At 43.3% G+C, this 23,871-nt stretch overlaps 1 protein-coding gene and 1 non-coding gene across 2 annotated transcripts in view; one reads left to right on the top strand and one right to left on the bottom strand.

Annotated features, from left to right (window-relative positions):
• ANKRD55 (ankyrin repeat domain 55) overlaps positions 1–23,871 on the top strand; it is a 133,669-nt gene that overhangs the window by 101,551 nt on the left and 8,247 nt on the right. The window contains exons 7-9 of the mRNA XM_030798602.1: positions 3,859–4,043; positions 14,483–14,650; positions 19,766–20,430. Of these exons, the coding sequence (XP_030654462.1) occupies positions 3,859–4,043; positions 14,483–14,650; positions 19,766–20,430 (1,018 nt within the window). The remainder of the gene's footprint in view (positions 1–3,858; positions 4,044–14,482; positions 14,651–19,765; positions 20,431–23,871) is intronic.
• On the bottom strand, positions 5,184–5,285 carry LOC115831318. The gene has a single exon (XR_004026841.1). It is a non-coding gene; the product is annotated as a U6 spliceosomal RNA (small nuclear RNA).

The raw sequence follows: 23,871 nt of genomic DNA, 5'->3' as shown, positions 1-23,871 counted from the left end.
CTGCCAGACAGCTAGAAGCCCAAGCCAGACCCTTTCTATACATCAAAGCATGAAAAACATTTTCCCCCATTAAGCATTAGCACCTCTATGAAATGAAGTAGTTTGGGTGGGGCACGGTGGCTCACACCTGTAATCCCAGCACTTTGGGAGGCTGAGGTGGGTGGATCACTTGAGATCAGGAGGTTGAGACCGGCCTGGCCAACCTGGTGAAACCCCGTCTCTCCTAAAAAATATAAAAAATTAGCCAGGCGTGGTGGTGCATGCCTGTAATCCCAGCTACTTGGGAGGCTGAAATAGGAGAATCACTTGAACCCGGGAAGTAGAGGTTGCAGTGAGCCGGGGTCGTTCCATTGCACTCCAGCCTGGGTGACAGAGTGAGACTTTGTCTCAAAAAAAAAACGAAATGAAGTAGTTCAGCAGCAGAGGGTCACCATACCTCACCCTCCCACTATTTCTATCCTCTGCTTTCTCTCCAGAAGAGGCAGCCCCAGGCTTTTGGACTTGGCAGCCTGTGGAGTCCAGGCCAACCAAAAGCTTGGTCCAAAGGGGCTAACCATGAAGGCAGTCCAGATTCTAAGCCAGGGATATTGGGCACGTTTCTTTCTCTAGTTAGCCCTAGACCCTCAACCCTCAAACATTCACATGGCATAGACTCTAGATGTTCCTTTTGTCTCCATTCTAGTCTAACATGTCTGGCTCCAACCGATGAGCCAGGATCATCTTCTCACATCACAAAACCTCCCAGCTTTTTAGGAGGGATAAGCAGCTGCAACACAGAGGCTAAAGCACTGGCTTCTGCTTTATATGGTCACCATCACAAGACAAGCAATGCAAACACATCCCAGTGTTCAAGAGAAGGAAGGAGATTGGAGTTCCTGCCAAGAAACCACCATAGAACATATTCCTTAGACATATGTTAACAAATAAGCAACTAGTCCTAAATCGCCCACTAGACTCCTTTGAAGGTCACCTAGAATGTCTACGGTTAGGATATTGAGATCTTATTGTTGTTGTTGTTTTATCAATCTGCCCGTAGCAAAATTATTACACATTAACTCGACTTTCTTCTTGGCAAGGCTTCTTATGAGTCAGGCTTCCCCAACTCTCCCCATTCATGACAGGTAAAGAGAAAACGACCAGGACTCAGTTCCCAATCATTTTCAGAATACATGAAGGCAACGTTATGGATTACTCACGAACAAAACCAAATAAATACAACAAAAACAAACTCACAATCATCATCTGGCGGCTCAGTGTAGAATTCTAGAGCTCCTTAAGAATAGGATATGTACAATATTGTTCCTTTCCCTATTTAATAACATTTCTACCCAGTGTAAACCTACTCTCCATTCTTCCTAAGGACCCACCTGGACCACAGCCCATTTCTTCTTGTCTAGTGTCTTCTGGTCTCTGTGACTTTCCCTACCTCCCAAGTCTAAACACATTTTTGGCTGACACACAGTCTAGATTGTTAAGAAGGGAATTCTGTCACCAGGAGACAAGTGATCCAGGGCCTTGACTTACAAACTAGTGTTTTCTAAGGCTCCCTGAAATTCTCCTGAGGGTGCACCATGGAAACCTTACTAGGAGAAACTCTTGAAGTACCCAAAGATTAACTGTAAAGGAGGTCTCAGTTGGCGAGGCACACATCACTGGTACTGATGTAGGTCTAAACAGTTTTCACTTTAGTTCCTCCAGTATGAACATTCACATGCAGGATCAAATTAACAGACCACTCTTTTTAATCACAGACAGAATAGTATAGTGGTGAAGTCCAACGCCTCCACAGTCAATCCTGGATCTGCTCATTCTTAGCTGTGACAGAGGGCAAATTTCTTAATCCCTTATGCCTTCATTTTCTCCTGTACAATATAAGGACAATAATAGTACCAACCTTGTGGGATTGTTGTTCATGAGTTAGTACATGAAATGGCTTAGAAAGGTGCCAGGCCCGGGCCGGGCACGGTGGCTCACGCTCGTAATCCCAGCACTTTGGGAGGCCGAGGTGGGCGGATCACGAGGTCAGGAGATTGAGACCACGGTGAAACCCCATCTCTACTAAAAATACAAAAAAAAAATTAGCCGGGTGTGGTGGCGGGCGCCTGTAGTCCCAGCTACTCGGAGAGGCTGAGGCAGGAGAATGGCGTGAACCTGGGAGGCAGAACTTGCAGTGAGCCGAGATCGCGCCACTGCACTCCAGCCTGGGTGACAGAGCGAGACTCTGTCTCAAAAAAAAAAAAAAGAAAGGTGCCAGGCCCGGACGATCACACAGTAAACACAGCTCTCGCCATTCTTCCTGGGAGGATCTTCTTAAAAAGAAAAGTAAAGTTCAAACAATGGCGCTATAAGTGAGATTCAGGTATAGAGGCAAAGGAATTGTTTGGAGAATTTAGGACAGAAGGTATTTTGGAAGAAAAGAGTAAAGGTGTGGAGTCTGTCTTTACTTATCCAGAGAGGCTGTCGAGAGTACCCCAGCTGCCAAGAGACCTGCTGCCTGGGACTGGCTGGCAGGATCCCAGAAGCAGCAGCCTCTATTTCAGTTTACCACTTCCAAAATGACTTCACCCCAGGGGCGAGGGAGGTGAAAGGAAGAGAGTACGAGTGTGGGGTTTTGTTTTCTCCATCTGCACTTAATGCTTCTTCTTCTACCAAGAGGGGAAACTACGAACAGGGTGTTTTGGCCTTTGAACCACCTTGACAGCTTGAATTCCTTTACTCTTCCAGGAAATTGTAAACAAAAAAGAATTATTGTGCTGACACTATTTTTGCTTCTATTTTCCTTATTGAATGGCTACTGCTTTTAAAGAAAAGTGTCTCTTGACTATCTAAAATGTATTTCAGACTCCTTTGATATATGTCTAACTAGCATGAAGTGAAACAAACATAGAAAATTTGATAAAGGCATGAAAGCTTAGGTGTGCTCACCTAAGCTTTAGGTGACTTCTAACTCACCTAAGTAAGCTTTAGCTGACTTCTAAGTCACCTAAGTAAGCTTTAGCTGACTTCTAAGGACAGGCATGCCATAGAATATAAACAATTAGTCAAAGTTATTTAAAATCATTGTTAGACAAAGGAAAGATGGAGGGAGGAAGAAGACGAAAAAGGGAAGATGATAGGAAGGGAAAGAAAAAGTCTGTAGCCAGCGATTACTTTATGGTTATGTAACCAGTGCAGCCATAGAGGGTCTGCTACTCAGATGGGACCCTGTGCTTAAGGCATAATGTTCTGTGGTCCCCATTTGGAAATTCTCACTTTATCTTTTAGTTGTTTTTGTAAACGAAGTCTGATACAAGATTGTAGCCTCTGCTCAGACAGTTCTGCTTCCCAGGCTCCCTGGGACAAATTGTCAGCCCCCTGCTCCTTGGCGCTACCCAGAAACAAGCTTTTTTCCTGCATCATTGCGCCACCAATCAGTACTCATCATAGTCACTTCTTTAACATTAAGATGAACTCTGTCAGTCTCTTGGTGGTCAGCCTCTACAACAAATGGGGACACAAATGATCAGACCTAATGAGCAAGTTGTTGTCTAGGTGGCCCATCCATCACTCTAGCTCTGATGTCAGTCCATTGCACCTGTATTTAATTTCAATCCATCCTTCATTCACTAGTTATGGAAGACAATTTAGCTCCTGCGGAAGACAAAAATCTCTGCAGTGACTTGAGACAAGTGGACATTTGTTGGAGAGCTTAGATAGAATGTATTTTTAGGTTCTTTTTTTCCCCATTTCCTTTTCTCTTTTCATCTTTTTTCTTTCTTTTTTTTTCCTTTTTTTCTTTTGTATTTTTATCTTAACATGCCTAGACAGAGAAGAACACTGGATCGTACATAATGGGCTTTCTTTGACTCTCTTTTCCAGAGTGGAAATAGGATTCTGTGCTCCGTCATTCTGAGCCATCACCAGGGGCCGTCCATAATCAACTATGATGATGAGAGTGGGAAGACATGTGTACACATCGCAGCGGCAGCGGGCTTCAGCGATATTATTCATGAGCTGGCAAGAGTCCCTGAGTGTAACCTGCAGGCTCTGGACGTGGATGACAGGTATCCATGGCAACCAGAAAGTGCTGGGAACTCCTAGTCATTTCCCCCAACTGCATCTTAAAATAAAGAAGATGTTTAAGGAGGTGTCCTATACAGCTATATCCTTATTGCCAGTAATACACATGTGCTTGTGACAATAAAAATTGCTCTATTTTAGTGAAAGGAGAAAAAATTATTGTTATGGAGAGGAAGACTGTGACTGTACAGTGTTGTCAGATTTTCCACTTTTTGCTAAATGTTCTCTGTATTCTCTGAAGGCGTTCTGTATTTCAGCTTCCTGCTATGTGCCCTTTTTGTTCCTAAAGGTAGGTTTTGGTTTTTTTTTTTCCTTCATTCTTGGATCATGTTATAAAGTCCACAAGTTCTTTTATCCAGAGAAGAACATAATAGAGACTTTGTATTCTGGACTATTGGGCTCTTAAAACTACAAGGAACTTTATCGGTTTGTTGTTGTTTTCGATCGTCAAAGATGTATTGTCTGAAAAAGGAAGCCGAGTCCAAAAAGGTAAAAAGACTTCTGTCAGAGCTAGTTAGATACTAAATGAAGATTTGTACACCTGTCTTTCAAACTTGCAGCTTTTCACCTATAATGCCCTGCTTATCTAAACTGTTTTGGTTAGGCACTGAGTCAATGGAAATGTAAGAAAAATGTAACAACAAACAAGACTATCAAAAGTAAGTATAGACTTGAGCACTCTGGTTTCTTTATCCTCTTGTATTGAAGTGCAAAATTAGCCCCTTCCTGATAATTATTTTATTTTACTTTATTTATTTTTTTGAGATGGAGTCTAGCTTTGATGCCCAGGCTGGAGTGCAGTGGTGCAACCTCAGCCCACTGCAACCTCCACCTCCCGGGTCCAAGAGATTCCCTTGCCTCAACCTCCCAAGTAGCTGGAACTACAGGCTCCTGCCACCACGCCCAGCTTACTTTTGTATTTTTAGTAGAGACAGGGTTTCACCATGTTGGCCAGGCTGGTCTTGAACTCCTGGCCTCAGGTGACCCGCCAGCCTCGGCCTCTCAAAGTGCTGGGATTACAGGTGTGAGCCACCGTGCCTGGCCTACTGATCATAATTTTAGATGCCCCAAGAAAGCACCTCCTACTCCCAGATACCTGAAATTCTTTTTTTTTAATTATTTTATAAAATATGGAATACTTCACAAATTTGTGTGTCATCCTTGCGCAGGGGCCATGCTAATCTTCTCTATTAATACGTGAAATTCTTTTAACTCTGGGAAAAAATGGGGAGTTCTACACAGGTCTCAGAAGTTGGAGATGGTTAAATGACTTTAAGTAAAATTAAAGTATAAATCATTGTAAGTAGACATTTTCCAGCCAGGTGCGGTGGCTCACACCTATAATCCCAGCATTTTGAGAGGCTGAGATGGGTGGATCGCTTGAGGTCAGGAGTTTGAGACCAGCCTGGCCAACATGGCGAAACCCATCTTTACTGAAAATACAAAAATTAGCCAGGTGTGGTGGCGGACACCTATAATCCCAGCTACTCAGGAGGCTGAGGCAGGAGAATCACTTGAACCCAATAGGCAGAGGTTGCAGTGAGCCAAGATCGCACCATTGCACTCCAGCCTGGGTTACTAAGCAAGCAAGACTCTGTCTAAAAAAAAAAAAAAGAAAAAAGTAAGTGTTTTCCTAAGGGCAGATGTTGATCCTAAGCAAGTAAGAAAGTAGAACATAAGCCACATGAGGAAAAAAGTGAATTAACTATTTTTTTAAAAAAGAACAAATTTCAGAAAGGCAGGCTGAGGGAAAGTTCATCTACTTCAAAACACTCCTAGAACCAGCTTTGAATAGAATAGTTCCCATTTTGCAATACCACCCAGTTAGCAAAGAAAATCCAATTCTCTAGGCCTCAGGGTGGAAAGTAAAACTAAGGGGAGAAAAGGAAGTACAAAAGATAAGGAGAGTTCAAAAGGAAGTAAAATATCCAGAAGAGTCCTTTCCACTCCAGTGCTCAACTCAGAGGCCTCATGTACTGAGCAAATCCTAGCCTCCATTTTTTTCCACGTTTTCTGCAGCAAAACATGAAATTCTGCCTTCATGCTGAAGCTATAAGCTTTGGTTAATAGTTGAATTTTTCAGGGCCAGGCACAGTGGCTCACATCTATAATCCCAGCACTTTGGGAGGCTGAGGCAGGCAGATCACGAGGTCAGGAGTTCAAGACCAACCTGGCCAACATGGTGAAACCCTGTCTCTACTAAAAATACAAAAATTAGCTGGGTGTGGTGGCTCGCGCCTGTAATCCTAGCTACTCCAGAGGCTGAGGCAAGAGAATTTTTTGAACCTGAGAGGCAGAGGTTGCAGTGAGCCGAGATTGTGCCACTGCACTCCAGCCTGGATGACAGAGCGAGACTCCGTCTCGAAAAAAAAAAAAAAAAAAAAAAAAGTTTAATTTTTCAAAGTTTCATAGGTTTATGTGCTTTAAGCATTTACAATAATTGTGATTTCCCTTTCCTTCTCTTTTTTAGTGAAAGTTTTTCCTACTGAAAGTTTTTGTGAAAAGGAAAGAAAAGTAAGGTAGTAATAAAAAGAAGTTGAAGGAAAATATGAAGAACTAGGCCCCCCAGATAGTAAAACACATCATAAGTCTATGGTACTTAAAACATTGTAGTACTTACCTAAGATATGACACCGAACACATAACCCAGAAGCAGCATATGTAGCTTAAGTGTTTCAAATTTCATCAGTCTATGAGGTCACAGTTCGCTTTAATATGCAGTTTACTTATCTTCAGAGAGGAAAGTCTGTTATCAAGTTCTGCTCTCTGTGTATTTCTGGGAATTCTCCGGGGAATGTTTACATGTTTCATTAATTATGCCTCAGTCACTGATAGCTCAACCAACGCTGCATACTTGGACCCATCATCTCCTGCCATTCAGCGGCCACCACATCCGCCCACTCTTGTCTCTGCTGAATTCCTTCTGAATCACGGGCGCTGACCTTTAGCCCCCTGCTGTGATAGCTGAGGCAGATTGGCTGTGTTTGCAGGACATCCTGAAGCTTAGAGATAAGAAAGGAGCTAAAGTTTAGACAACTTGAAATTAGGTACCACAGACTGGCCCCAAGGACATGAGTATATTAGAGATTATCTGTATGCTCCCCTTGTTACTCAGCAAAACCCTGTTCTTCTGGATCGCTTCCATATTGATGGTCAGAGGAATTTAAACAGTCGGTCTTAGTAATTGTCATGAAGGAGTATTTCACAAAGCTTCTGAGTGAATCATCACATGTTGGTAAGCCTGACTAGATCAACATCCAGCCCTCCATCTGCTGAATTTATTGGCAATACACTCTCTAAATGGGAGGACATAATCTGCTGGGGACCCGTCTTGTTTCAGAATAAATGTCGCCTGGAGACCTGTCTCACATACAATGGAACTAATCACATCTGCCACATTCAAATATGCATTGTGATTGATCACTGTGTTGAAAAATACATGGCCCTATTATGTGTTATAAAATTGCTGCTTCCAGCATAACAGGAAAAAGGTGTTTAATTGACAGAAGATACAATCTGTACCTGGTAATTCTGGGGCCACACAATATACATACATATATGCTCTCCAAATATTCATGTCCAACCCCATCCACAGATATACCCAACCCAGCCCTTCTCTGTCCAGCTCCCAGGCTGCCTCCAGGCCTGAGAGACCACCTGGCCCTCTCAGGAGTGCCCTTCTGCCCAGGGCTCAGGTCCTGCACAAGGCTGAGGAGAGGTCTTCCATGACCTCCTTTCCTGCCCCAGGACTGCCCATTTCCCGAGTGACTTACCGGAGGGATAGTCATTCTTTGCACAGAAGACCCCATTCATAGGAATGTGGGCCAGGCTCATACCTGTAATCCCAGCACTTTGGGAGGCTGAGGCAGATGAATCACTTGAGCCCAGGAGTTCAAGACCAGCCTTGGCAACATGGCGAAACCCCATCTCTACAAAAAATACAAACATTAGCCGGACATAGTGGTACATGCCTGTAGTCCCAGCTACTCAGGGGGCTGACATGGGAGGATCGCTTGAGCCCGGGAGGTGAAGGTGGCAGTGAACTGTGATTGTACCACTGCACTCCAGCCTGGGTGACAGAGTGAGACCGTATCCCAAAAAAGGAATGTCAACTTGCCCTTTGCCCTTTGCCTCTCCCTACACCCCCAGAAAAAAATCAGAACATAGTTTTGTGACATCAGTACTTAATCCAAAATATAGTGTATTGTATCTTTTATTTTTGGAGACAGAGTCTCACCCTGTCACCCAGGCTGGAGTGCAGTGGCATGATCTCAGCTCACTGCAACCTCCACCTCCCTAGTTCAAGCGATTCTCCTGCCTCAGCCTCCCGAGTAGCTGGGACTACAGGTGTGCGCCACCATGCCTGGCTAATTTTGGGTTTTTTTTTTTTTTTTTTTTAGTAGGTTAGGGGTTTCACCATGTTGGCCAGACTAGTCTTGAACTCCTGACCTCAAGTGATCCACCCGCCTCAGCCTCCCGAAATGCTGGGATTATAGGTGTTAGCCACCGTGGCTGGCCTAGCTTATTCAATCTTGAATACAACTATGTGTAGAATCAAACGTCCAGTGCCTTTTCACAGTATTTTCCAGGATGACCTGATGGCCAGGGCTAATCGTCTTTAGGCCACCTCCAAGCTCTCAACTCTGATCTCCTTCTGGCAACTGCCTAAGCAACTACAAGTCCACAGCTTCCAAAAATAATAATGCATAGGCACAGAGCAGCTATACATCTACCCTTAAGAAACATTTTTTTTAGAGTAAACATAATCTTCAGAGATGCAACTCTATCTCCCAGCAAGTTGACTTTTTATATGCTTCAGCTAAGCTTCAGCTTCTCAAACTTCTGTTTTAGATAGAAGTATTTGCTGTACATTAGGCACACTTAAAAACCCACTGGGACAGGTTACCAAAACACAGGCAGAGTCCTTCATCCAAGACAAATTCAAGTCTTGACCTCCTAGAAAACAATAGCTGCTTTTTTTTTTTTTTTTTTTTTGAGACGGAGTCTCGCTCTGTCACCCAGGCTGGAGTGCAGTGGCGCCATCTCGGCTCACTGCAAGCTCCGCCTCCCGGGTTCACTCCATTCTCCTGCCTCAGCCTCCGGAGTAGCTGGGACTACAGGCGCCCGCCACCACGCCCGGCTAATTTTTTTGTATTTTTAGTAGAGACAGGGTTTCACCGTGTTAGCCAGGATGGTCTCGATCTCCTGACCTCGTGATCCGCCCGCCTCGGCCTCCCAAAGTGCTGGGATTACAGGATTGAGCCACCGCGCCCGGCCAATAGCCGCTCTTTAAATGAATAGTTGAAATTCTTATTTCTACTTACAGAGTTAAAAAAAAAAATCAGGGTCTAATACTACCCAGAATTATTTTGTCTTTGGTACAATAAAGAAAGCAGTATCACAAAAGTATCAATTTATTCAACCTTCTTATTGAGAGCCTCTATATGTGCCAGAACCACACAGTGAGTGAAAGGCTCCCATTCCCCTCCCACATGGAGCATACAATCTATCTTTTTTAAAAAGTGGTGGATCACTGGCCGGGTGCGGTGGCTCACTCCTGTAATCCCAGCACTTTCGGAGGCCCAGGTGGGTGGATCACGAGGTCAGGAGATCGAGACCAGCCTGGCCAACATAGTGAAACCTCATCTCTACTAAAAATACAAAAAATAGCTGGGCGTGATGGCGGGTGTCTGTAGTCCCAGCTACTCGGGAGGCTGAGGCAGGAGAATCGCTTGAACCCCAGGGACGGAGGTTGCAGTGAGCCGAGATTGCGCCACTGCACCCCAACCTATCGACAGAGTGAGACTCCATCTTAAAAAAAAAGTGGTAGAACACTTACTATATCAAGTATTTATGTTATTTTACAACCCAGAGTTTTAAAAGTTATAACGATTTTTATCTATAATTTAACCTAATTTCTTTGAGTTATCTCACTAGATTAGTAGGAAACCTAACCTCGTCTTTTAAAGCCCTCCACCCCACTTGCCTTATTGTGTGTGCCTTGGTTCTGGAATTTTATACAATGGGTGTATAGGAATAGAGATGGAGGGTGGCCCCTCGTCTTCTGTCCTTATGCCTTCAGGTCGGATGATGTTCAGCTGTGTCAGTGCTGTGCTTGGGCACGGTTGCCATCTTGGCCTGCCTGTGGTCCCATTGCCTAGACAAACCACAGACATTCCCCATCCCTCGCTCCTAGTATCTCTGCTAGTGAAGCAAGGTTGTTGACCCCTTTGCTCCTGAGTCCAGTGATCCTTTATGCTCTTGTCACACCATCTTTTTTTTTTTTTTTTTTTTTTTTTGAGACAGGGTATCCCTTTGTCGCCCAGGCTGGAGTAGCAGTGGCGTGATCTTGGCTCACTGCAACCTCCGCCTCCCAGGTTCAAGCAATTCTTCTGCCTCAGCCTCCCGAGTAGTTGGGATTACAGGCATGTGCCACTATGCCTGGCTAATTTTTTGTATTTTTAGTAGAGACAGGGTTTCACCGTGTTAGCCAGGATGGTCTCGATCTCCTGACCTCGTGATCCGCCTGCCTTGGACTCCCAAAGCGGTGGGATTACAGGTGTGAGCTACCGTGCCCAGCTGTCACACCACCTTGACCACTGAAGGGGAACCACCTTTCAGTGCTGGGGAAGCCATTTCCCTTCAGATGTTTAGTTAAATATTTTGCCTTTGCTCTGAAGTTGCTCTCAGTCCCAAGTTTGGCTTTTGAAAGCAAAAAGACTTTTCCCTTCCTGACTTTGCAATATCCTTCCCCTGAGGTTGAGCACAAAGTCAACCATCCCCTTAAATAGGGGAAAGAGGCAAGGTAGAAAATATGTATAGAGATCAAGATCTTAAAATATAATCCCACCACCATGAAGAAATGGTGTTAAAAGGGCTTGGTGCGGTGGCTTATGCCTGTAATTCCAACACTTTGGGAGGCCGAGGAGGGTGGATCATGAGGTCAGGAGATCAAAACCATCCTGGCCAACATGGTGAAACCCTGTCTCTACTAAAAATACAAAAATTAGCTGGGTGTGCTGGCCCATGCCTGTAATCCCAGCTACTCGGGAGGCTGAGGCAGGAGAATAGCTTGAACCAGGGAGTTGGAGGTTTCAGTGAGCTGAGATTGCACCACTGCACTCCAGCCTGGCAACAGAGCAAGACTCTGTCTCAAAAAAAAAAAAAAAAAAAAAAAAATGTTGTTGAGGAAAGTTGGCTATGTAATTACAAAAACAATCAGATTGGCTCTGACCTCACTGCACATACCAAAATACGCATATAGACACACACACAGGTTTTATTTGTTTAGTTTTTGTTTTTTGAGATAGGGTCTCACTCCATTGCCCAGGCTGGAGTGTGGTGGCAGGATCCCGGCTCACTGAAGCCTCAACCTCTCTAGGCTCAATCAGTCCTCCCACCTCAACCTCCTGAGAAGCGAGGAGTACAGGCACGTACCCATCACATCCAACTAATTTTTATATTTTTTTTGTAGAGACTGGGTTTTGCCATGTTGCCCAGGCTGCTGTCGAACTCCTGAGCTCAAGCAGTCTCCCACCTCTGCCTCCCAAAGTGCTGGGATTTCAGGTGTGAGCCATAGTGCCCAGCCATGGTTTTTTATTTTTAAACCAAATAAATCTAGAATACTGGTGTTCTTTTTATTTATGTTCAGTAAAATTTACTTTTATGGTGTACAGTTCTATGTGTTTTAACATGCATGAATTCATGTTACCACCACAAACAGAATTCAGAACAATTCCATCAACTCCAACATCAACTCATGTCCTTCTGTATAGTCAAGCCCTCTCCCATCCCTAAGCCCTGGCAACCACTCATTAGTTACCTGTCTGCATAGTTTTGCCTTTTCCAGAAGGTCATGTAAATGGAAATATACAGTAGATCATCCTTTGAGACTGATTTATTTGATTTATTTCACTTAGCAGAATGCATTTGACACTCATCTATGTTGCTGCATATATCAGCAGTCTGTCCTTTTTCACTACTGAGTAGTATTCCAGTAGTACTGGAATAGGATGAACCACAGTTTGTTTGTCCATTCACCTGCTGAAGGACATTGAGTTGTTTCCAGTTTTTGATAATTATGATAATGCTGCTACAAACATTTGTGTACCATTATTTCTGTGAATGTAAGTTTTTATTTCTCCAGCAAAATACTTAAAAGTGAGATTTGTAGGTTATAAGTATGTGTTTAACTTCGGAAAGAACTGCTAAATTATTTTCCAGAGCGGCTCTTACCACTTTACATTCCCACCAGGAATGTATGAAAGTTCCAGTTGCTCCATATCTTCACCAGCACCTGATATTGCCAAGCTTTGTTCTCTTTGGGTTTTTTGGTTGGTTTGTTTGTTTATCTTATTTTAGCCATCTTCATAGGTGTGTATTGGTATTTCATTGTGGTTTTAATTTGCATTTCTCTAATGACAGATGTTATTGAGTACCTCTTCATGTGCTTATTTACCATCCATATACCTTCTCTGACGAAATGTCTATTCTGATCTTTTGCTAATTTTTAAAATTGGTTTATTTTCTTATTGTTCAGTTCTGAAATATTTTATTTTATTTTATTTTATTTTTTTATTTTTTGAGACGGAGTCTCGCTCTGTTGCCCAGGCTGGAGTGCAGTGGAACGATCTCGGCTCACTATAAGCTCTGCCTCCCTGGTTCACGCCATTCTCCTGCCTCAGCCTCCCGAGTAGCTGGGACTACAGGCGCCCGCCGGCATGCCCAGCTAATTTTTTGTATTATTAGTAGAGATGGGGTTTCATCGTGTTAGCCAGGATGGTCTCAATCTCCTGACCTTGTGATTCGCCCGCCTCGGCCTCCCAAAGTGCTGGGATTACAGGAAGCCACCTCGCCCAAAATCTGAAAGATTTTGTATGCTAATTACCAGTATTAGTAATATTTTGTTGACTATGTGATTTGCAAATATTTTCTCCCAGTCTATGGCTTTTCTTTTTGTTCTCTTAAGAAAACACTGGTTATACAGTTTAATAAAAGTTTAAATACTGGTGAATATTTATATACCTTTTGGCTAGTGAAGGACTTTTTTTTTTTTTTTTTTTTGAGACAGAGTCTTGCTCTGTCGCCCATGATGGAGTGCAGTGGTGTGATCTTGGCTCGCTGCAACCTCTGCCTCTGGGATTTAAGCAATTCTCGTGCCTCAGCCTCCTGAGTAGCTGGGATGACAGGCACGTGCCTCCATGCCTGGCTAATTTTTGTATTTTTAATGGAGACGGTGTTTCGCCTTGTTGGCCAGGCTGCTCTTGAACTCCTGACCTCAGATGATCCGTCTGCCTCAACCTCCCAAAGTGCCAGAATTACAGGTGTGAGCCACCGTGCCCAGCCATGAAGGGCTTTTTAAACATAACATCATGAAAGAAAGAAAAAATGAAGAAGGAATTAAATGTGATTTTTTTTTAAGTTTTATAGAAAAATCACTTAAAAATTGAAAGTCGGCCGGGCATGGTGGCTCATGCCTGTAATCCCAGCACTTTGGGAGGCCAAGGCGGGTGGATTATGAGTTCAGGAGTTCAAAACCAGCCTGGCCAACATAGTGAAAACCCGTCTCTACTAAAAATACAAAAATTAGCCGGGTGTGGTAGCACGTGCCTGTAGTCTCAGCTACTTAGGAGGCTGAGGTGGGAGAATCGCTTGAACCTGGGAGGTGGAGGTTGCAGTAAGCCAAGACCACACCATTGCACTCCAGCCTGGGTGACAGAGTGAGACTCCGTCTCCAAAAATAAAATAAAAATAAAAATAAATTAAAAGTCAAGTAACAAATTACAGAAAATGTTTTCATAAACATAACCTATAAAAGATCAATGTCTTTAATATAAAGAGCACATATAAATTAGTAAGAAAAACACTTATACTTTAATAGAAAAATGACGAAAGGCATTAGTCATTTCAATGAAGAAACTCAAATGGCAAACAAACTTGTATTTCAAAAGTTCAAACCTTACTATAAATTAAATAAAATGGAAAACGACAGTGAAGCATATTTTGCCTACCAAAATGGACAAAGATTTTTAAAGTTAGTGACAATACTGAGTATTACAGAAGGAGGAGAAACATAGCTAGTAGGAAGACAAATTGACTCAATCTTCCTGGAAGGCAGTTTGGCACTATGTATAAAGAACCTCAAAACTGTTCATACCCTTTGACCCACCAGTTCCTCTTCTAGGAAATTGTTAGAAAGGTCAGGGAGTGCAGATGGCAGGGAATACTTAGAGCTAGAGGAGAGGCCCGTACACATGTCCACCATCATCCTTCGGGCTCATTTAACACTTACTATTTCTATACTGTAAATGGCAACAAGATTTTCTCTACCTCAACCTGACTTTGAGCAGGAGCTGTTGCTGGCTAAGCAGCCTAACAATTCATGTGCTCAGACACTTGTGCTTTTTTCACATGGCCTCTTCAGGACACCTCTGCACTGGGCTGCAGCTGCAGGGAAGGCCGAATGTGTCCAGTCACTGCTGGAGTTGGGAATGGACAGCAACCTGCGGGACATCAATGAGAGCACGCCCTTGGCCTACGCCCTGTACTGCGGTCACACAGCATGTGTCAAACTCCTCTCCCAAGAGAGCAGGTGGGTACAACAGGAGCCACTTATTTTTCTATTCTTCTCAAATATTTATAAATTTGGATGAAATGTTTTAAATTGCCAAGGTACAAACCAATAATAATATTATCATACTTTTATAATATAATTAATGTTACATAGTATTAAAGACATTAAATGATTATGTAATTAACGTTTGCCATTATCTAACACAGAATACAGTGTTCTTGGAGGAAAAGGACAGTAGTGAGCCCGAAGCCATCAGCCTAATATTCACTGAACTTGAATCTCTTCTTTCCTTTTCTGTCTTTCCTCTTCCCTTTTTGGCACATCCTCTAAATTCCTCTTTTGCCTAATTTGGTGAGTCTCAAACTTTTGTTCTCAAGACCCTTTTACACTCTCAAAAATTATTAAGGGCCCCCAAATAACTTTTGTTTATGAGAGCCAAACCTGTCAATATTTATGGCATTAGAAATTAAAACTGAGCGGCCAGGCACGGTGGCTCATGCCTGTAATCCCAGCATTTTGGGAGGCTGAGGCAGGCGGATCACCTCAAGTTAGGAGTTCAAGACCAGCCTGCCCAACATGGTGAAATCCCACATCTACTAAAAATACAAAAATTAGCCAGGCATGGTGGTGGGTGCCTGTAATCTCAGCTATTTGGGAGGCTGAGGCAAGAGAACAACTTGAACCTGGGAGGTGGAGGTTGCAGTGACCCGAGATCACTCCATCGCACTCCAGCCTGGGTGACAGAGCAAGACTCTGTCTCAAAAAAAAATTAATTAATTAATTAAAATGAGAAATTTTAAATAAAATATGCATTGTTATCCATTTAAATTAACAATAAACATTACATTTACATGTGAACATAAATAGAATATTTTAATAAAAATAAAATGTTTAATTTAATATTTCTATTCCCTGAAACAAAAATATTGTTATGAGAAGAGCAGCATTGTTTTATATTTTTGGCAAATCTCTTTGGTAGCTTAATAGAATACAGCTGGGGGCTGGGCATGGTGGCTCACACCTATAATCCTAGCACTTTGGGAGGTCGAGGCAGGTGGATCACCTGAGGTCAGCAGTTCAGCTAGACCAGGCTGGCCAACATGGTGAAACCCCATCTCTACCAAAAACAGAAAAACTAGCCAGGCATGGTGGTACGTGCCTGTAACCCCAGCTACTGGGGAAGCTGAGGCAGGAGAATCGCTTGAGCCTGGAAGGTGGAGGTTGCACTAAGCCGAGATAGCACCACTGCACTCCAGCCTGGATGACAGAGCGAGACCCTGTCTCAAAAAAAAAAAAAAAAAAAAAAGAATAAAGTGGGTTCCACATCTGCTTTTTGCATTCACTCTGTTGCAATATAATGTGTTTTATTTTTTGGTTTGGGGGTTTGCTTATTTATTTATTTATTTATTATTTTTTAGAGCCAGAGTCTCACTTGTCATCCAGGCTGGTGTGCAGTGGCATAATCATTGCTCACTGCAACCTTGAACTCTTCGGCTCAAACGATCCCCTCACCTCAACCTCCTGAGTAGCTGGGACTTTAGGCATGTGCCACCATGCCCAGCTGGGTTTTCTTGTTTTTTGTTTTTTTATTTTTTTGTAGAGATGGCCTCACTATGCTACCCAGGCTGGTCTCAAACTCCTGGCCTCAAGCAGTCCTCCCACCTTAGCCTCCCGAAGTGCTGGGATTAGAAGTGTGAGCCATCAGGCCCAGCCACAGTATCATGTTTTGACTGATGTATATAAAAACGATCCAGCCTTATATAAATACATAGTTGGAAAAGGCAGGTGTATCTCAATAGGCTTTTCAGATAATTGTGTGTATTTTTCTTTTTTTTTTTTTTTTTTGAGACAGAGTCTTGCTCTGTCGCCCAGGTTGGAGTGCAGTGGCGCAATCTTGGCTCACTGCAAGCTCCGCCTCCCGGGTTCACGCCATTCTCCTGCCTCAGCCTCTCCGAGTAGCTGGGACTACAGGCGCCCGCCACCACGCCTGGCTAATTTTTTATATTTTTAGTAGAGACGGGGTTTCACCATGGTCTTGATCTCCTGACCTCGTGGTCCACCCGCCTCGGCCTCCCAAAGTGCTGGGATTACAAGCGTGAGCCACTGTGCCCGGCCATGTGTGTATTTTTCTTTGATACGATACCAAAACTTAACAAGTAGTAGTTTCTTAAAGGTTAATTGCGATGTGGATTCTCACCATATCAATGAATTTTTTGTACTCTATCACATTAGAATACATTACTATACCTTACACTTTAAATGGGTCTTATACACATGCGTGATTTTATTAACACCTTGCATTGGTCATTTGGAAAATATTGGTTCACTTAATTATAAAGATCTTCCAAATGACACATTTCATTATACAATATCAAAAAGTCACATTTGTTAGCGTCATCACCAATCTATTGGACAAGCTTTATGTACTGAGATGCTGTCAAGCTTACAGTGTGAATATAAGTTTTCCAAAATTCTAGTTTTTGCTTGAAAGCTAGACTTTTGTCATTGGCTACAATAACTGTCAATTATTTATCCTGAAATGAAATGTTCACTGTATTCATTTTATTTTATTTATTTGTTTATTTATTTTGAGATGGAGTTTCGCTCTTATTGCCCAGGCTGGAGTACTATGGTATGATCTCGGCTCACCGAAACCTCTGCCTGCCAGGTTCAAGCGATTCTCCTGTCTCAGCCTCCAGAGTAGCTGAGATTACAGGCATGTGCCAATACGCCTGGCTAATTTTGTATTTTTAGCAGAGACAGGTTTTCTCCATGTTGGTCAGGCTAGTCTCTAACTCCCAACCTCAGGTGATTCACCCGCCTCGGCCTCCCAAAGTGCTGGGATTACAGGCGCCTGGCCCACTTTATTCAGTTTAATATATTTTTATTTTATATATATATATATATATGTATATATATATATATATATATATGGTATACATATTTTGATATAAATATACCTAGTGAGATGGGCCGGGCGCAGTGACTCATGCCTGTAACCTCCACACTTTGGGAAGCCAAGGCGGGTGGATCACTTGAGCCCAGGAGTTCAAGACTAGCCTAGCCAAGATGGCAAAACCCCATCTCTACTAAAAATACCAAAACTAGCATGCACCTGTAATCCCAGACACTTGGGAGGCTGAAGCACGAGAAATACTTGAACTTAACTGCAACTTTGTACCCTTTGACCTACACCTCCCATTCCCCCACCTCACCCTCACTTCTGGTAACCACTGTTTTACTCTCTGTTTCTGTGTATTTCACTTTATTTATTTTGCAGAAATTTCTGCAAATACTTAGCTCTACATAACCATAGTTTGTCTGTAAGGCATAAAAATGGTGTTCCGTGAAAAAAGTGTCCGGTTCAGCCGCGACTCAAACAATTGCACAGCTGCTTTACCCCAAGACAATCATCACACCTCCGTATATAGTAGAATTGCTTATGAGTGCTTCTTATTTTGTCAAACAAGTGTACTCAAGTTGATATTTAATCAAATTAATAACTTGTACTGCCTAAACAAGGACATTATTAAGTTAAAGGACTTTTTTTTCTGCAAATACATTGATGCCGCTATTGTCCTGATTTGTACTGAGGCAGCGACCATTTTACCCACCACCTCTATTGCACCATCGATGCAAGGCAGCACAGTGAAAAAGCCAAATAACGTTGTGGTGTTATTATGAATAGAGTTTAATGCCATAAACCCCTGAAAAAGTTGGGGATCTCTCTCCAAGGGTTCAGTGGACCCCATTTTGAGACCCAGAAGCCTAAAGCACAAGCTGTAACAGGAGGAGGAGATGGCTTTCACAAGATGCTGCAATAGCATCAGTTCACACAGACATATTCTTTATAGGGAAACTTGAGTGTCGGAAGTGCCCTGGGGCTCTCTCTCTCTGGTAGTATTAGGAGTCTAGAATTCAGTATTTCAAAAAGCCCATTGGAAGGTGAAAGAATAAAGATAAGACTACATCGTGGAATAAAGATTCAAAGCATGCACTGTGTGACCTGTAAAGAAAACATTTGTTATATGCATCCAAAATAAGTGGTGCAAATTGCAGATTGCGATATCTCACTCCAGAAAGTACTGCTGCAATCTGACTCTTAGGGGCACACACACGGGTCAGGTTTCATCGTTAATTCATACCACAGAAAGCATTAAGTCAATTGGAGCCTCACAAGAGAATCACACAGAATTTTCCAAGGAACACAAACAGAATAGTGCCTCGGGGAACCTCTCGACAACTGCTGGCATTTTTCCTTATAATTTGCCTGCGCATTGGGCATTGCTCACTTTCTTCTGCAGCCATGCCCAACCTTGGTCATGCACTCCTCCTCTTCTCTCGCTGGAGCCCAGACTAAAGCTTCGCTTCTTTCCTTGTTTTTTTGTTTTTTTTGTTTTTTTTTTTTGATAGAGATGAGATCCTGCCATGTTGCCCAGGCTGGTCTCAAACTCCTGACATCAAGTGATCCTCCTGCCTCAGCCTCCCAAAGTTCTGGAATGATGGGTGTGAGCCACTGCACTTGTTTTTTAGCATACTTTTTAAAAAAGTACTTTTCGATAGGAAAGTTTTAGTTTAAAATGGGGAGGGGGTCCCTGAGGGGGATAATGTCAGTTGGTCAGCACTCGGTCCGGGTTTTCTAGGATCTCTGTCAGAGAAAGCCTAAAACCACACTCCCCCCACCTCAGCAAGCTCCTCCATCCTTCTGCTCATTGAAGCCTGAACTCAAACCCTTAGGCTTCATCTCTGACTTCAACTTGGGCTCCCACTGACTGTCCTTGAGATGTGAGAACAACAACACTTTCAGCTAATTTTCAGTTTAGTTAACCCCGTGTTGAAAACAGATGATCTAGGTGTAAATTTTGAAAGGATATCCCTGAAGGAGCAAGAAAAATCTAAGAAACGTCCTCCTTGGGCAAAGACTGCCCATGGGAAAGAGCCTCTTCTGGGCGGGATTGCCAGGGGTACTGTGAGTTCTTCACAGTGCCTTTAACTTGAGAAGGCTTTGGGGGTATCTAGGAAGGATCTCAGAAAACCTGATGAAGCATGTGGAATAGGGGGTCGGTATTTCGGTGAGTGAGGTCTCTACTTCCTATCCTCACATATCATCCCTGATCTTTTATATTCGCATAGAACAGAGCCTACTCGACCCCCTCCCTCCCAGAGCAGTCGGCCCCAGAAGAAGGAGGGACGGTTCAACATGTTCAACCAAATATTCTGCAAAAACAAGAAAGAAGAGCAGAGAGCCCATCAGAAGGATCCCAGCAGGGACCGATACAGAGAGGAGGACACCTCGGAAGTCAATGACATCATCACCACCTTTGATAGCATCGTGGGTACCAGCTGCCAAGAACAGCCTGGTGATCAGGTGGCTATGGTTGAATTTAAGAAGAAAACCTCAGACAATTCAAAATATCTCTTACCAGAAAAGAAACCGCTGGCCCGTAAGGGGCTTCCACCAATCAGAACACAGAGTCTCCCACCCATCACCCTGGGCAATAACTTCCTAACAGCCTCCCATGGGGCCACTTCCCATGCAGGCCTGAGCTCTGGTCCTCATCATATGGCCCAGCGATCTCAGAAAAGTCGAAGTGAGCAGGATTTATTAAATAACAGAACTGGCTGCCAGATGTTACTAGATAACCCCTGGAGGAGTGATTCTAATCAGGTATTTTCCTACAAAATTTGGACTGTGTCTTCTTCTGATAAGCTGCTGGACAGATTGCTCAGTGTCCGGCCTGGTCACCAGGAGGTCTCCGTGCCACCACATCTTCGCCATCTACATAATCTGTCATCAGGTAATGTCCTTGATTTCGTCTTCATTCTCAGCAGGCTCTATATTGGAAATGTCCCGTACAGGTTTTAAGCTAGGAACTGGAGTGACAAAAGCCTAGAAGGCAGTGTGAGAATAAAATGAGTGATTAGAGCCACCTTTTCTCCCAAAGTGCACTAGATTTGAGATTTCTGGGCTGTGAAAACATTCTGCTTCTCCCCTCTTCAAGTAATCATCAAGTACAAATATGTGCCTTCTCATCTTCCCAGCAAATATGTGTGGTATGTACCAGACTGGAGCAAGAATATCACTATTTCCATTAGCAAGGATTCTTAGCTAGTGTGTGGCAAATACCTGTGAGAAGTTTGTTTGTGTGATTGTTTTTAAATCAGGCATTCGATCTCCACCCCAGACCTACTGAACCAAAATCTTGGTGAGGGAACAGGGAAAATGGCCATGCCTTGTGTGGACACATGTAGAAAGGTAACACATTTGCACATTTATGAGTTAGATCTCAACACATACCAAAGGGTTTCAAGCAATTCTCCCTCTTGCGTCTTCCCCAGCTATCCAGTGCCCCTCATCCAAAGCTAAATGTCAAAAAAAAAAATGCATTTTTTGTTTATCCTTCCAGAGATATTTTACCTACATATGTATCTCCATTTTTAGATATGAAATATGTACATATCCCACCTTTTAAATACATGTATCACGCTAAAGAATGTATTTATTTATTTATTTGAGACAAGGTCACACTCTGTCACCCAGGCTAGAGTGCAGTGGCACAATCATGGCTCACTGCAGCCTCTGTCTCCTGGGTTCAAGTGATCCCCCTGCCTCAGCGTCCTGAGTAGCTGGGACTATAGTTGTGCACCACTACATCTGGCTATTTTTTTTTTTTTTTTATACAGATGGAGTTTCACTGTGTTTCCCAGGCTGGTGGTGAACTCATGGCCTCAAGCAATCCTCCCTTCTCAGTCTCTCAAAGTGCTGAGATTATAGGCATGAGCCACCACACCAAACCTAAGAATTTATGTAGATTGATAGACAGATGATAGATAGATAGATATAGATAAAGAATTTTTTTTTTTTTTTGAGACAGAGTCTGGCTCTGTCGCCCAGGCTGGAGTGCAGTGGTGCGATCTCAGCTCACTGCAACCTCCACAGTGGCACGATCTCAGCTCACTACAACCTCCGCTTCCCGGGTTCAAGCGATTCTCCTGCCTCAGCCTCCCAAGTAGCTGGGACTACAGGCACATGCCACCACGCTCAGCTAATTTTTTGTATTTTTAGTAGAGATGGGGTTTCACCATGTTAGCCAGGATGGTCTCGATCTCCTGACCTCATGATCCACCCGTCTCAGCCACCCAAAGTGCTGGGATTACAGGTGTGAGCCACCACGCCTGGCATAGAATTTGTATTTTTATACAAATGTATATGTATCTATTCCCCACCTTATAAATAAATTTATTGCACTAAAGAATTTATTGTTATTTTTTAAATGATCCATAGGCTGGGTACAGTGACTCACACTTGTAATCTCAGAACTCTGAAGGGTTAAGGCAGGGGGTCGATGTAGCAAGATCCCCATCTCTACAGAAAAAAAAAAAAAAGATCCACAGGTGATTCTTTGAACCATTGTTCAAAAGCAGAGGCTGCAAAACAGCTTCTGAAACCTGTTCGATGCCACAGTACCTTGGCTTGTTTGTTTTTAAGTGAATTGTCAATATTTTTAAATTATGAAATCTTATATAAAAATCTAGAATTCTAGCTTCTCTCGAAAAACTAGAAAATCTGGCAACACTAAACCCAAATTCCCACATGGCAATAATTTGCTGGATCTGAGTAACCAATGTCCACTTAGACGCCACTGTCCCCAGTTCAGTTCAGTCCAGTCCACACCACTCCACCGTCTCTCCATGGAGTGTCAGACAGGCTTTATAAACATCTTTCAGTTGTTGTTTTTCTTACAGTAGGATTAAGAGAAAAAATAATTTATTTCTTGAAGCCATTTTTCTCTAAGAGTAGAAAAATGAAAGACCAAGATAGCAATGTGGGTTTTTGTTGGGGGGTGGTGTGTGTGTGTGTGTGTGTGTGTGTGTGTGTGTGTGTGTGTGTGTGTGTGTTTTGAGACAGAGTCTCACTTGTCACCCAGACTGGAGTGTAGTGGCATGATCTCGGCTCACTGCAACATCCGCCTCCTGGGTTCAAGCAATTCTCCTGCCTCAGCCTCCCGGGTAGCTGGGACTACAGGCATGTGCCACCATGCCCGGCTAATTTTTGTATTTTTAGTGGAGACGGGGTTTCACTATGTTGGCCAGGCTGGTCTCGAACTTCTGACCTCATGATCCGTCTGCCTCGGCCTCCCAAAATGCTGGGATTACAGGTGTGAGCCACCGTGCCCTGCCGCAATGTGTTTTTTAAAAAGTAGAAAAGGGCCATATATTTTTTTAGAATGAGCAAAATTCCTTTGCGTTTAATATGCAATTGATTTTGACTTTCTTCACCCTTTGACATGTGCCCAGTGCCTGAAGCCTTTGAAGTAGAATATGGCTCCCTCACTCATATTTTTATACATATTTAGGCACAAGATAAATATGGATAAGCACATTAAGGCTGTTTCCTGATGTCTGAGAAAAACTCCATCCAAGATTTTGCTTCCTCCACAAAGCACTGAAGCACTTGGCTGGTGGCATGGGTAGTGTTTGCATTTTTTTCTGCAGAAGGATCAGGAAGGGAACACAGTGGTCTGCCACCTTTTGACACTTCAGGGCCTCAACCCATCCTGTTTTCCAGAGTTAGGGCTGTCCCGGCCAAATGAATACCTTCTGTTACGAAAATCATGTGAAAATCTGAAAGTCTTGTTCTTTTTCCGTTCCAAAGACAGCCTTGGCCTGTCTCTTTTATATCAGTTAGGATGGGGTTCAGCTTCCTGTAAAAGAAACCCAAAGTCACAGGGGCTTGAACAATATAGAAGTTTATTGCTATCACGGCCAAGTGCAGTGGCTCACGCTTGTAATCCCAGCACTTTGAGAGGCTGAGGCGGTTGGATTGCTTGAGCTCAGGAGTTCAAGACCAGCCTAGGCAACATGGTGAAGCTTCATCTCTACAAAAAATACAAAAAAATTAGCCAAGAGTAGTGGTGCTTGCCTGTAGTCCCAGCTACTTGGGGGGCTGAGACGGGAGGATCACTTGAGCCTGGGAGGCAGAGGCTGCAGTGAGCCAAGATCGCACCACTGCACCCCAGACTGGGTGACAAAGTGAGGCCCTGTCTCAAAAAAAAAAAAGTTTATTGCTATCACATGAAAGAAGTCTGAAGTAGGCAGTTCCCAGACATTTGGTGGCTCCACAATCACAAGCAACATATGCTGTTTCCATCCATGTGCCCCGTCACCTAATGCATGGCTTCTCTCCTGGAGGGGCTAATGGAGCAGGAGGAAGGAAGTAGAGAGGGGGAAAAATGCAT

This window comes from Nomascus leucogenys, chromosome 18, assembly GCF_006542625.1.
Source record: "Nomascus leucogenys isolate Asia chromosome 18, Asia_NLE_v1, whole genome shotgun sequence".
NCBI classification, from domain to species: Eukaryota; Metazoa; Chordata; class Mammalia; order Primates; family Hylobatidae; genus Nomascus; species Nomascus leucogenys.
This window is presented reverse-complemented; position numbering and strand designations above follow the sequence as displayed.